This window comes from Pipra filicauda, unplaced genomic scaffold (assembly GCF_003945595.2).
Source record: "Pipra filicauda isolate LSUMZ 115617 unplaced genomic scaffold, ASM394559v2 scaffold125_size2111803_pilon, whole genome shotgun sequence".
Lineage (NCBI taxonomy): Eukaryota > Metazoa > Chordata > Aves > Passeriformes > Pipridae > Pipra > Pipra filicauda.
Window position 1 is genome coordinate 656,958 of NW_024103718.1, and position 15,501 is coordinate 672,458.

At 38.7% G+C, this 15,501-nt stretch overlaps 1 protein-coding gene across 5 annotated transcripts in view; it reads right to left on the reverse strand.

Moving 5' to 3' along the window:
* The window catches only part of NALCN (sodium leak channel, non-selective), a 225,406-nt gene that overhangs the window by 111,761 nt on the left and 98,144 nt on the right, over positions 1-15,501 (reverse strand). For all 5 annotated transcript variants that reach the window (XM_039389441.1, XM_039389448.1, XM_027730766.2 and 2 more), the window contains one exon: positions 6,299-6,430. In XM_039389441.1, the coding sequence (XP_039245375.1) occupies positions 6,299-6,430 (132 nt within the window). The remainder of the gene's footprint in view (positions 1-6,298; positions 6,431-15,501) is intronic.

Genomic DNA, 15,501 nt, shown 5'->3' on the forward strand with positions numbered 1-15,501 from the left:
ATCTCAAAGAGCTCTAGGAGAACAATGAGCCAAGTCTGAAGAGACTACTTCTTTACATGAAAATCTCTATCTAAGACACAAGGTAAATATTTTATTAAAAAATCTTAAAAGTAAAGCTCACTTTTAATGACAACACATCTAACTGAGTCCTGAAAGAGAAGAGGGTCAAAGTAAGAAAAATGGAACAGTGGGTAGAAAGCAGCTGGGATTCAGCTCAGAGCAGGTGAAACAGCCATCATCATGGCTAGGCTTTGTGAATGAAGATTTGGGAAGGCTCTACCCACATTTGCTACAAACACGCTGGTGGCTAAAGAGGCCAGTGCGAGATAGACAAGTCCGGCTGCAAAAGGCACAGCAGAAAGACTCCTTGGATGGTACCGGCAAGACACAATTCTTTCTGCGTTGTCTTTTCTCCTCGAGAGTGATCCTGTGTGCCTTCTCAGCAGTGTTATACATCGTGTGTCTCCAGGCCTCCTGATTGGAGCCCAGAGTAGACAAGTGATGAAGATCAATATGGCCAAGGCTGAGACGTTGTTTCAGGGAGTCCTTATATCTCCTCTTTGGGGCTCCTCTCATGCGGCAGCCAGTGGCAAGTTCACCATAAAGCATGATTTTAGGGAGGTGGTGGTCCTCCATCCTGGAGACGTGTCCTGCCCAGCGCAGCTGTGTTCTCAGCAACATGGCCTCAATGCTCGTAAGTGCTGCCTGTTCTAGAACAGATGTATTGGTCACATAATCTGACCAGTGGATGTTTAGGATTGTACAGAGACAGTGTTGATGGAAGTGTTCTAGGAGTCACAGGTGGTGGCGGTAGATGACCCATGATTCGGATCCATATAAAAGAGTAGACAGCACTATGGCTCTGTAAACACTGATCTTTGTGCTTTTCTTCAGGTGTTTATTTCGCCAAACTCTTTTAGGAGTTTTCTGAAAGCTCTATATGCCTTTGCTAACCTGTTGTCTATCTCTCCTTTGATCTTACCGTCCGAGGAGACCACTTAAATACACACATATACATTTCAGAGCACATAGGCTTCCTATTAGAACAAGACTAACAAATATGATGTTCAGTGTAATTTAATTTATTCTAAAAATGTGTGGGCAGGATCATTTGCATTTCACATGCTTGTCAAATCAATTCAAACCACTGGCACTTAAAAATGTATCAAATGGTTTGCATAACATTTGATTACATTTATACACCTGTCTTCCTGCTGACAGAGATTGTATTTTTTTCCTTCCTTGTAATTAATTACAGGAGAAGATTCAGAATATCTGACTAGAACTTTTTGTTAGACATGAAATGTAATACAACTTTATAGTTTTGTGGGGTTTTTTTTAAAGCTCAAATAATTCCCTTCATTGCTGTAGAGACATGGGAAAGGCAAACTCAGATATGAAGCCAGAGCAGACCCACAGAGAAAAAGCAGGTGTAACACACGAGCAGCCACTGAGCAGCCACTCTACATCAGGTTGCTAATTTTGCAAAGAGGAGCTAACAGGAATGGGCTGTTTCTCTGAGAGCTACCTCCCATTTGATCAGCTTCCACCTGGAAGCTTTATGGTACTAATGGTACCTTCAGCAACATTACGTTTTGCCAGCAGCCAGTAGCAAACAGTTTTTTTTTTCAGAGGCAGAGTTCAGTATCAGTGAAAACCCAACAGTGACAGACTCAGTTTGTTTTCTTTGTAACAGTGGCTCATTTGAAGGGTTATCAAGCTGTCGGGAAAGACAAGGATTCTTCCCAGCAGGACCAGTGGGATTAAGGGCACAGACCTCTCACACTTCTCTCACTACCAGATTTGACACAGCACTCAATCCGTCCTTTATCCAGGACAGGGCAAAGTCAGTAGTGCAAGGGGACAGGCTACAGAAGGAATCTAGGAGGAACCGTATAAGACCTGGTTTTGAACTCTGGTGTCCCGACACTTTCAAGCAATATTTGTGGAAATCTTACACATCTCTAATAAGACTATTAGCCTGTAAAATGTTTTAATGGAAGACAATGTGGGAGATGCATATAAACCAAACATCCATCTCTATTCTGTGTAGGTATTGAGCAGTTAAAGCCAACATCCTCATTAAAAATTACTGAAATGAGTTTGAAGCCCTACTCTTTCCAGGTTCTCAAATACTGCACTGGGGTTTTGAGTAATCCTGTTAAAATTCTGTTTTTGCTTAATCTGCAGGGTTGATGTATAAAAGTTGAAATGCCTGTCAGAACCTCTTATTTACTACTAGGTATACAAACTTATGCAAAGAATGGATCTGGGTTTAGAATTAATTTTATCTTCTCATATAGCTTTTTGCCTTCTTGAGTCTGTCTTCTCTTTCCAACAATGAAAACAAGTTTCTTCTCTCAGTATTGGGCATCGCAATAGCTTCACTTAGATTTGTCTCCTGAGCTTAAGCAGATGTATTTCTACAGTTCCAGATCACTAAAATGTCTGATCCAGAGAATGGACCAAGAGAGCTATTTTCTTAGACATATCTGCTCCTAAAGTCAGCAGCTCCCAAGATGACTTCTGGAAAATGTAACAGAAAGCCATGCTTGCTGTAATTTATCTGGCCATTTCCTTTAGCAAGGGGAATCCTCACTGCTGTTGGCTGCTCAAGTCAGCTCCCACTGAAGGGAAAGCTTTCTGCAGCCTAGTCTAATGGAAAAGACAGAGCAACAGCAGTGCATTCTGCTCCAACCAGTCTTCTTCACCAAGGAAACAAAGTAGCCACTGTGGAATAATCTGCATTGTTTCAGTATTCAGCCTCCTCAAGGCTCTTAAAAAACATTTTCTTTGTTCACTCTGTACTGGAAAGAACAAGTTTCACAATAACCAAGTAGGAAATGACACCCGTTTATCAATTCCTCCTCTCTCCCAGGATTTTTTTACTCTTCTACTGTTCTTATACATTCCTTTATACCTCCTTCTACAAGATACTAGGGTTTTGTTCTTGTTTGCTTTTTACAGTGCCTCTAGTAAAAGCATAACAGGCTTAAAAAAAATAATCAACAAACAGACATAAAAAAATGCTTTAAAATACCCCCCCTTCTCTATCCCAGAATACTTTATGCTATATAATCAGAAATGTAAAATGTAGAATGCAAGCAAATGAGTTTTCTGACAACCTCTCCACTAATAAATCAATTATCTAAGCTATACAGAAACACAATAATATATTGTTAAAGAAATTTGGACATAATTTATAGGACAGAATTATAATACACTAGTCTTCATGATATACTCACCTTGAATAAACTCTGGCAAGTATTTCTGTTGGAAAACAACCTCGCAAACCCTGTACTTGAAATAGATGTTGAAGAGATTGTTTCTAGCACTGATTATTAAAAGCATAATTATACTATATATTCAGAGCCAAAATAGAAATAGGACATGCAGTGATCCCTTTTTTGAATAAAAATAGAATTAATGTTATTTTGTTAAGAATCTGGGCTCCACTTGTTGTATGCTAGGCATAAAGCAAAAATGCCTACTGTGAATTCACGGTCTCAGGCTTTAATGCTGATTTAATTATTTGTTTCCGGCCAAGGACATTGTACTGGATTTGCCTGCAACAGAGTTAACTTTCCTCAACATAGTTTGTATAGTGCTATTTTGGATATGTGCTGGAAACTGTTGGTAAACAGGAATGTTTTAGTTGTTGCTGACCAGCACTTGCACAGTCAAGACTTTTTCTGCTTCTCTCCCCACCCCACCAGCAAAAAGGCTGGTGTTGGAGTTGGGAGGGAACACACCCAGGACATCTGACCCCAACTGACCACAGGGATATCCCATAACATATGGTGTCATGCTCAGCATATAAAGCTGGAGGAAGCAGAAGGAAGAGAGAGAGATTTAAAGTGATGATGTTTGTCTTCCCAAGGCACCGTTATGGGTCGTGGAGCCTGGCTTTCCTGGGGATGGCTGAACATCTGCCTGCCCATAGGAAGTGGTGTATGAATCCTCTGCTTTGCTTTGCTTGTGTGCATGGCTTTTGCTTTACCTGTTAAACTGTCATTATCTCTACCCATGACTTGTCTCACTTTTACCCTGATGATTCTCTCCCTATCCCATTGTGGGACAGTGAGCAAGAGGCTGTGTGGGGCTGAGCTGCTGGTTGGGGTTAAACTATGATGGAGAGTAGAATGAGTTTCCCTGTCTTCAATTCTATCCTCATCTGTAGGGTAGAACAAGAGAACCCAGCATATGCTGATGGGTTTTATTCTGATGTCTTATTTTCAGGAGAATCTTTTTCATGTTAATGTTGTTTCTTGAATGCTGTCTTGGGTCTGGCTGAGATTGTGTTCATTTCCCCATAGTAGCCCACACAGTGCTGTGCTTTGCAGTGGTAGCTAGAAGGGTGCTGATAACACACCGGTGTTTTGGCTACTGCTGAGCACAGCATCAGCACTGTAACATTCCTTCCTCAATCAAGGGCAAGATCCTGGGAGGGGACACAAGTAGGCCAGCTGACCCAAACTGACCAAAGGGATATTCCATACCACATGACGTCAGCTCAGATATAAAAGCTAAGGCAAGAAGCAGGAAGGCAGGCATTTGTTACCTCCAATGGCTGCCTGCTAAGGAACATGCTGAAGCCCTGCTTCTTGGAAGTGGCTGACCATCAGTGCTGATGAGAAGTAGAGAATAAACCATGTTATCTTTTGCTTCGCTTTTGCACACACAAGTTTTTGCTTTGCTTTTGGTTTAATAAACTGCCTTATCCCAACTCACAGGTTGTTTCCATCTTACTCTCTCCCCTGTCCGGCTGGGAAAGGCAGTGATAGAATGGCTGGGTAGGCACCTGGCATCCAGCCAAGGTCAACCCACCACAAATGCACTTAAAACTCGAGATAGAATAAGCACAACACATTTCACAATTACTCTCGTAATTGTTGGCCAGGCCAACATTGACTCAATATTCACACAAACTACAGCTATCTCCAGCAGCATGAGAGACAACAGAGTATGAGCAGCAGTGCTGTCTCTACAATATGTGCTTTTTTTAAGGTTTGGACTCTGGTGCTATCTTTTAACTTTTTTCTTGCTTTCATTTTCATTTTCACCACTGGTGAACATTTTCACCATAACTGGTGAACTCTCAGCTTCATACAATTTTATGAGATCAGACACAAATTCTAAAACAAAGATAAAAAATGTGTATCGACTCAACCTTCCTTAAAAAAAGGAGATTCATGAAGCATTGCACTGTTATGAACTAAAGGGTTTAAAGTGGGGCATAAAACCACAGAGTATTGCCAACAAGGCAATACCAACAAAGGAGAAACCAGAAGGAATATTCTGCTATCATGCACTCTAGCCTAAGAAAGTCTTCTCTGGCTCCAAAAATGGAGTGTGGAACTACTGAAGCCAGGGAAACTGCAATAACCATAAAGCTAAACATGTACCCAACCCAGGTAACTGTGATCAACACTTTGAGAGAATTGATCTTGGTGCACTGGTGAAAGAACTGATCTTTTTATTGGCTTTTTACTCAGATAAAGTCACAATTCACAATGCCCATGGAAATAAATCTTTATAATAAAGAATCATACAATACTGACTTCACTCAATACAGGAAAAACAAGTATCTATTTGAAGCTATGCCAGTACATTAGTACCAAAGATTTCAATTATTTTTTTTAACTGAATTGAATAGTACTAAAAAGATATGTATGGAAGGTTCTAGTATCTCTAAGTGTATGTTCTACAGTAAAATCCTTGACCAGCTAATGACTCAAGCAGGCTCCCTGTCAGAATGCCACTTGTAGCTCCACTTCAGTGGTTCAGAAGCACAGACTCCTCCTTCACCAAATTCATGACTGGATAAATGTGGTTTTTTGCAGTATGCTCTCCAGATTGCTGAAGCCAGACTATTTGTAATACTATTTTGGTTATGCTTAAGGACCTTCTGGAAGCTAAGTATGTAAAAATGATTTAGGGAGAAGTCCTATATTATTTTTTTTAAAAGGAAGTGTTTTGTCATCTTTTTAAAGTCTTCTGAATGTTATGTTCCTGCTAGAGAAAGATAGCAACTTAGCAGTCATGCATTGCCTGCAGATGTTATTCTTAAGCCTCAGCTCATTACCAGTGACATTTTGTTTGAGGAAATTACCTTTCAAAAGGTTGTTAAGATAGAGCTGTCAGCTATTGTCAGACAGAGGAAGTTGAACAAGTTAGCAAAGTATTCTTGGAATGCTTAAGGGAATAAGAAATTACATATTAAAATGTTCTTGACATTCACATTTTTTACTTTAGCTTATCTTGAAAATTATCCAGATAGTCATTTCAGCATACTCACCTCAGCTAGGTAAAATTCATCATATTGTCTCTTGAAATTTTCTCCTTTGTAGTAGTTACTAGCAGCAACAATCACATCGACAGCAACCATGCTTAGTATGAACATATGAAACACGGATGACCTCATCATTTTCTGCAAAAGAAAAAGTAACCTTTATCATCAAAATGAGTCAAACCACACGCATTTTAAAGTTCTTTTACGTTGTCAAAACATAATCAGCTATATCTTCTTTATATGATTGTAATTTATTTCTCTTTAAAATACAGTTTAATATATTCCTTCAACTGGCTTACATGTGCAAGTTTGGGGGGTGGTTTTTTTTTTGTTTTTTTTTTTTTTTTTACTTTTCAGTTTTTATTTGCCAACTGACTTCTTACTGAAGGTTTATAACTTAATATGATATCCATTATTTGAGTATGTTTTAAAGGATAAACTGTACTTCTATCTACTCAGTTGGCCCTGGTTAATACTCCTTCATTAGGATTTATTCTTACAAATCTTGTTCAGGAAAAAGTAACATCAATTCTATCTCATGCATTGCTTTTCCTCAAGAAACACGTGTAATATGGGATTCATCTGATGTCAAACTATTGCCTAAAGTAACAAAACATATAGTAGATATACACATCTGGGTCTATGAGCTATGAAGTACTCACAGATAATTCACGTATCTATGCACTCAATGCTTTATGTCACTGCTGCCACAACCCCACAGAAGGAAAGAGAAATGGAGGCATGGAGCACTGGTCAGGAGTGATAAGATACATAAGATGTATGTAGAAGTTCAAAGAAGTAACTTCTAAGCCCCCACCACAAAGATTGTGGACTTATGATTTACCCTGAAAACTAACCACAATCCTCATTGGGTCAGCCACAGCTGTTCAGGAAAATAAAATTCAAAATATAGAAGAACTCTGCCTCCTCTCAGCTTTTTCCTAAAGACACTGTATGCCTCTACTGGTTTAAGTTCACATAATCACATAGTAAATTAGGTTGAAAGGGATGTCTTGAGATTATCTAGTCTGCTGCTGCTTGTTTAAGCAGAGTCAGCTAGAGCAGGTATTCCAGAATTGTGTCCAGTCAGAGTTTGAGTATCTTGACAGAAGAAGGCTCCACAACCTGTCTGTTCAACCTATTCTACTCTTTGGCCACCTTCACAGTGAAAGAGTTTTTTCTTCTGTTCGGATGTTCAAAATTAGACAAATGTCCCAGTGGAAGGCAAATAAGATCACAGAATCTCTGAGATTAGAATCTCAAAGGGCTTCTTGAGATGTTCTTGTCCAATCTCTCTGCTCAAAGCAGCATCACCTAGAGAATGTTGCTCAGGACCACATCCAGTCAGGTTTTGACTATCTTGAATGATGGAAACTCTAACACCTGCCTGGGCATGTTTGTCCTGCATTTTTACAGTGAAAATTTTTTTCATGTTTAATTAGTATTTATTAGTGTTTCAATTTGTGTCCATTGCTTCTTATCCTATCATTGGATACTGCTCAGAAAAGCCTAGCTCTGTGTTCTTTACTTCCTCACATCAAGTATTTTTTCATACTGTCAGGATCTACTCCTGAGTTCATTATCTCCAGGTTAAACAGTTACAGCTCTCTCAGTATTTCCTCATATGAAAGATGCTCCAGCCCCTTATCATCTTTGCAGCCCTCTATTAGACTATCTAAAGAATTCATGCCTCTTGAATTCCACTGGAGTTTTAAGTAGCTTGCTTAAATTGAAGCTGAATGGAGATAAGCACACATTTGCAAGCCTTTGGCTGATAGGCTTCCCTCGTTTCTTAATATCTGGACTTTTTGTGTGAATTACAGATCGCATTATAGACAGAAGACAGATCAAACACTTCTCATGCAAGCTGGCTTCCTTTTGACCCTAGTGACATGAAATGGTTGTATATTCCAGCCTAAAAAGGGAGGCTCAGGAGATAAAGCTTTACATTCAGAAATTGACAGAACAAGCCTGAGTTAATAACAATGTCTAAAGACAGGTAAGTCACAAAAAATAGTGGCTAAATAAGGTCTTGCTTTTATGTTTAATCCACAAGACAAGCTATAAGAATACAATAAGTAAAGATAGGGCTATTGGCATCCAGCATGCACTTTTTTCAGCGGTGTGATTCAAAACAGGTAGCATCCTATCTGCTACATTTTCATTTCACATGAATTCTAACCAGATAGTCTCTCTGCATATTTTACACTGCATTTTTAAAAGTGTCAGAATTTTCTTCATAATAACAAAGTATTCTGTCTCAATTGTGAAAGGACTTGCTAAAAGAAACTAGTAAGTTAGGCTGCAAAATGCACTTATCTCTCACAAAAAACAAGGAAGCAAAATGGTAATACAGGAAGAATAAAAATGATAAACTGTCTTGGTATACATGTACATACATGCACACTTTCTCATATAGACTGTACCTTTGGACACTGTTGTGTTTTAGGAATGACACTTCCCAGTTTAGTGCTCTTATTGAGACTCTTCAGACCCTGCTGCTGCTCACTTGCTCCCCCCATCGCCTTGTGCAGCTTGCCGTCATTTCTTCTCATCCTGTAACTTGTCACTTATGAGAAGAGACCAACCCCCACCTCAGTGCAACCTCTTTTCAGGTAGTTTTAGGGAGACTCTTTTTCTCCAAGCTAAACAGCCCCAACTCCCTCCGCCGCTCTTCAAAAGACTTCTGCTACGGCCTCTTCACCAGCTTCCTTGCCTTTCTCTGGACTCACTGCAGCACCTTTTACTTTTCACTAAAATTCAATAAAACTTCTTGTCCAAGTTGCCTTCCCAACTGAACTAAAAGGAGACTATTTAGCTAACAGAGAGTATTACTTTGGATAACATGATTCAACATTAAGGTAATACAGAAGGAGGCTCAGACAGGACACAAGCTAGGCACAGGCTATGCAAAGCCAGAAACAGCTGGCTGAGGCATCAAATGAGGATGCAGTTGTGATGAGGAACGTGAAAAGCACCTAGCTGCTGGCAGAAAGACAGAGAGCACAAAGGGTCAGCAAGGTGGAGGTATCCAAGCAAATACCTCCACCACACGCACAGCAAAAACACTATGCTGAGGAGATCCAAAAAAGAAATTCACTACTTTTAGATCCCAGGACTGTCCAGTTCATAGAGGCCAGACTGGTGTCTTAATTTTTTCTACAGCATGTCAGAATCTAGCTGCTCATTTGGCATGAACGCTGTGCATGATAAGCAGTTTTCCCGTTGGTCTCTCAGACAGACTGCAATATCCTTAGGAGATCAATCACAGTGCTCTAGCCCATACACTTACCGTGCCTAGCTTTCCCCCTACTTTAATCTGTCTCAGTTTGCTCTTTCTACATCACAGAACGGTTTAGATGCATCTCTGCTGCAATGTTTGACCATGAGAATTCACCACCTCTTTACGTATTTTTGTATTTGGAATGAGGTCTAAGTGAAAGCTGAATTTAGCCCACAGCACTTGCCCAAGCCTTAAAAATTATTTTGGATCACCGCATCAGCAGTGTGTCATTTGGATTACAGCCCTTTTCAGAGCACACAGGGGTGGAAAATTCTCCACGCAAACTTGAAAGAAGAGACATAATGCCAATTTTTGTTCTTGTTTAATTTACTTTTTTCAGGCCTCGGATGTCTGTTTCTTAAACTGTGTAGGAATGAGATGAAAGAAATGTTCTGATGTTGCTGTCAGCCAGTTGCATGGTGGGAAAATTGTATCTAATATTAAATTGGACTTAAGATTACCTATGTTGAAGAAGTCTCAAGTGAAATGCCTTGTTACTACCATCAAGCAATTACAACAGTGATGAAGTTCTTACATTTACTACGAATCACTTGTAATACTGGCAACTGATTTCATGCAGAATACTGATTCTCAGTGTCCACACTACTGTGAAGAATGCGGATGGCAGAGAGCATTAAAGATGCAGTAGCCATAAAAATCAATACCCCAAAAAACTGTTAATGATCCAAATTCTTTCAGTGTTTGGAAATATACAAAGAAGCCGAGGATTTGCTTTGTGCCCAGATGGGAATCTCACAACAACAGAAAAGATTTCTAAAATACTACTTATTTATTCAACACTAGGGATGTGCTTGGTGCAGCTGAGGGACTCTGAATGAAAAACTGTATTTAATACCCCAGATTCACCCAAAAGCTCAAGTAAGCAATGACACTGCAATTGCTGACAGGCAAAAACTACCTGGCTCACTTAGTCTTACAGAGCATTACCACGTATGGCCTAAAGCAGTCTTTAGTCATGCCACAAGTATCAGAATGGGGTACATTACTTCAATACTCCTCCCATATTCCTGGATGGCAGAGGTAGGATGAGTGACATAAATTGTCTTTGCCAGCTCACTGCCCTGGAGAAAATCCACAGCAGCTGCCACCTTGCACAGCCAGAGCCACACAGATGCTGGTTCAGGAAAGCAGTGGTCCATGCAAAATGCAGTCACTAAGCAAACTAGAATAACTGAATAAGAAACTACTTTTTCCTAAACTGCTTTTGGGGGCTTGATACGTACATCAGGTCACTCCTTGTATCACCATCCTTTATACAGGATTTTTCTTTCAAGTCCGTAATAGATCATGCTTAGTAAGCAAGATAGGAAGTATTGCAAACTTCTAGGGTCTGACAAACTTAATAATGAAAGAACCCATGGGCCATGATACCCTCATATTACTAGCTCAAAACTGATCCAGCTGGTAATGTTCAATATTATCACGTGCAACCTTGAAAGAGGTGTCTTCAAAGGGCTCATTGTTTCATTTCAGACCCACAGAAATTCAGACTGCATTTGACAAAACTAACACTCTTGGTGGCAATCTAAGAAAACAAAAAAGAGGAAAAATTGGCTTGATAAAAAATTACCTACAAAGCCCTCAAGTTTATTAGTACTGAGCAAGACATGGTGAAGATCTGATATGCAGGAAAGCTTTGCTTGTTTTGGCCATTTAGTGTGTGAAAAGCTTAGAGTGCATAATTTTCAAACTGGCAGGGTAGATCTTGAAAGTACCAAATCAATTAAGGAACAGTGTAAACATCATTTAACTAAAAGACTTTGATAATCACTATATGGGTAAGCAGCTTTTTTGCAGATTTTGATACTCTTGAATTACACATTCATCAACAGGAAAAATATAGTTGTATCTGTATTTCTTTATATTTTAGATATACTATATCACTTCATAAAACAGAGTATCTCCTCCTTCAGGATTTAATGGAATGGCCCTGGAAGGCTGCTTACTCCCTTTTCATCTTCACTCACTTTTGCTCTTTGCCCAAGGAAGCTAGGTCCTGCTAAAAGATTCCTGGCAAGCTTCCAGCTATGGCTGTTTAAAGACCTTACACTGGCTACATGATCATTGTGGTTAAGTTTACACCTATCATTATAATTATGTTGTAGATTATTATGTACTCCTCTCTACACATGCCTATGGGAAGACCATCCTCTCTGGTAGCTAGAACAGATTTTGATTTGTTAAAGTTGTTTAGATGTGCGCAAAAGAGTTGGGTGATATTATAGAACAGTTACTGCAACTGAAAAGCTTACATTTGTGCTACTCCATTCTTTTTTACTTATGGGCCTGATGCAGCCAAGCCTCTACCACTGTAATGACATTAGGGTGAATAAAACTCCCAGCTTACTTCCATGCACAGAACCACCACAACTTGTGGTGTTACATTCTGTAACGACACCACAAGTCTTATGGTACCCAATGACTTCTTAAAGTTCCATTAGCTGAAGTTATGTGGGCATCATAATGCCTTGTTCAGAAGAGCTAACAAAGCATAACTCAGATTCATAGTAGCATGGAAAACACTAGGTCAAATGAAAAAAAAAGTATTTAAAGTAAGTTCTCATTCTTTCTAGCCATTTTTTCAGAGCTCAGCCCACAACTGCTAAATACTTATAAAGAGATCATGGGTTTTATAGAGCAGGACAAGTTTAAGGTGTATGCATAAAATTTATACCACTAAGAAAGTAACATGAAGGTCAGTCACTCAGTTTGATGTTGAAAGAAGGACACATAAAATGCCTCAGAAATAATTATAATGTACAAGACTAGAAATAGCAAAACACCCTTGACTTAAGGATTCTATGACACAAGGTTTCTAAGAGTCACTGAGCAAAGATTCAATTGTGGCATAAAGAAAAGGGCAAGTTTTTTTATCCTATACATGTTTAGTATACTTGTGGTGTTTATTTTGTCCCTTTTCTTTACAAAGTGCTTGAAGGTACCTTGAATATGAAAGACGCTTTAGAAAATCACATTCTATACACTGTTAATCATAGATAATTCATGGAGTGAATAGGATAAATTTGATTTTCATCTTGTTGGTTAATGGCCATCTGAGCAAGTACAAAATTGTGAAATTGCAGGAAATTTTCCCTTTTGTTTGCAGTACATTGTAGAGCATTTTACAAGCTATGTAACTAATTTTCTATAAACCATTTTGCTTTCAACTTATTTTATGACTGCCTGAAAAAGATATGCTTATAAGGAGAATTTAGCAATTATTCTCATGCTCTGCAATCTGAACATTTCTGAAAATTATTAAGCATTAACCAGAAATTTTATGGGATCAAGTTTTTTCACATCTTATATTGCTGCAGTTATATATCAGTGTGGGACATTAGAAATATTGTAAATCTGACATACCATCTACTGTATTTGAGAGGAACTTCCAGATGCTAGATGAATTCATATAATGCAATTTCACTGAGGAAACAAGGCGAAGGGTGGGTTTTAAAGATGCTGGAAGGGATGGTTTTTAGATATCGCAAAGAAAACAAGTCAGTACTCACAGCTAAGATGTTACTAACTTTGGTGATGACAGGGGGGCAGTCTTGGCCTTCCAGTACAGGCTGCCTGCCCCAGTGCAATGACAGCAGGGTGATTCTTCACCAATTTTGGCTATCGAGACTTGCTTTAACATTTTTATGATAGCACGGGAAGTTCTTAGGGTAGTGATGTAGTAGAGATCCATGGTCCAATGAAAAATCTCCTCAGAAACTTGAGGTTACTTTGAGATCACCTTAGCTCAGAGAACCTTTGTTATCAGCTTCAGGAGACAATATAGATGGTATGGTGATATTCAAGGAAGGAAAATGCTCCCCAAAAACACAAACATCATAACTCTTGCAAGTTTTAGAATACACATTTGGAAACCTTTCTATAAATGTTATGTGGTTTCAGTAGAGGTGACACTGGCCTGGCAGAAAGAACAGCATGGTCCTGGCTTGTAAAACATTCTACTCATTTCACTTTACTGTGCTTCCCTTTGCACCTTCCATCTGATCTGATTAGCATGCAAGCCTCAAGGTAGGCACTGTATCTAAGCGTATTTTTACAGGGTCTCCTACTATGTATCCTCAAAATAGCCTGGAAATGGGACTATTACTGAAAAATGGCAACATTTCAGGACATGCAGATATGTGCTCTGACAGGTAAGCATAAGATTTCCTGCTATCACCACCATATGTTTTTAAAGCAACAAATGTCATTTTCAGATGACATAATATAGATAAAATCATACAGAAATCAGCAATTTCCAAGCACTATCTTCCAACAGTCTAAATGTCTTTGTAATATTTGAAAATACAGGCAATTCATGAACCTGTCATATTTACATCGACTCTCCTGCCTTTTAGCATAGCTAATTTTGATTTATAAGTTAAAACTACTTTAAAAAAGGCACACCGAATTCTGATCAAAGGAATAAGGTAAAGATAGTAACATAGGACGAATGAGAAAATAACACACTTAGGAAGTAAATTCATGGAAGTAACGATAAGAAGCCTACTGAAGAGAAATGGAAAACTTGCATCTTCAGATTTTTTAAAATAACCAAACCTTTAAGGCAAAAGTTTCTGTCAGAAATTAGATATATTTTTTGTCCTTACATGTTAGATTTGAAAGCCAAAGTCCTATTTCTGCTATAGGGCTAAGGAATTTGTTGCATATGCCTCTTTCAGACTAGCTGCATCCTGCTAATTCACATTCTGCAACAACAGAATAAAGCAGTGCATAAATACACTTCTGTACGCCTCTTACTAACAGCAGCCACTTTTCTCCTCCCACAAACTTCTAATAGAACAGTCAAAAAGGAAATGGTGACTCTTCTGCCCTAAAAATCCATGAAATAATGGCTTATTTGAAACTAAACGATCCTCCTCCTCACCAGTTTATAAATCAGCTTGCACAGATATGTCATTTTCTTTGCAAGAAGATAGAGAAGAAGTAAGCAGCCTTTCAGTGCCTGCAATCTGACTTAGAGAAATGGAGAACAGCTGCTACAACATAAAAGAAACCTAAAAATATTCCTTAAGTTATTCATGATAACAATAATGCATAGAAATTGTTACCTACCTGTCAGATTTTTAGAACTGTTAGTAAGTATATCATCACCTCAGCAGTAATTTTCTTAAAGCTACATACTATGAAATGCAAAACAGAACCCAAATAATATGAATGAAGTTTTAGCTCTTTTTTCTAAACATTGCAACACAGATCAATTCAGAAAATACAATGAGTCAAAATAATTAATGAATAAAAGGTGAAATTAATTTTTGGTATATATGTAGTGACTTCATCAAAGCTGTAGGGTTGAAGTGGACTCTGTACTTTATCCTAAAATGTGATAAATTGCCAACCTGTTCTATGTGGATTAATACACTGCCTAGTCCCACAGCAGTTGCAAAATGAAAGTCTACAAATTCTTTTCCTCTCACAATAAAAAATACTGCAAATCACAAATTGTCAGTGATGTCTCAGCAGCAATCCAGACATATGAACTAGTTTAAAATCACAATGCTAAATGTATTTAACCTTAATGCATTTTATATACATTAAAATGCATTTAGCCTTAATGCATTTTATATATGTCAAACTTAATGCATTTAACCTGTGTGGATGACTGAGCACTGGAGCAGATTGCCCAGAGAGGTTGTGGAGTCTCCCTCACTGGAGACATTCAAGAACCATCTGGATGCAATCCTGTGCAGTGTGCTCTAGGGTGATCCTACTTGAGTAGGGAGGCTGGACCAGATGTCCCACTGTCATTCCTTCCAATCTTACCCATTCTGTGAACCTCAGGTACAGGAAGAGGTATCGACCCAAACACTCCCATCTGGTCACATTATGGATGAACACCACACAAATACATAATTATATAAAAATATATATGTATGCACATAACATT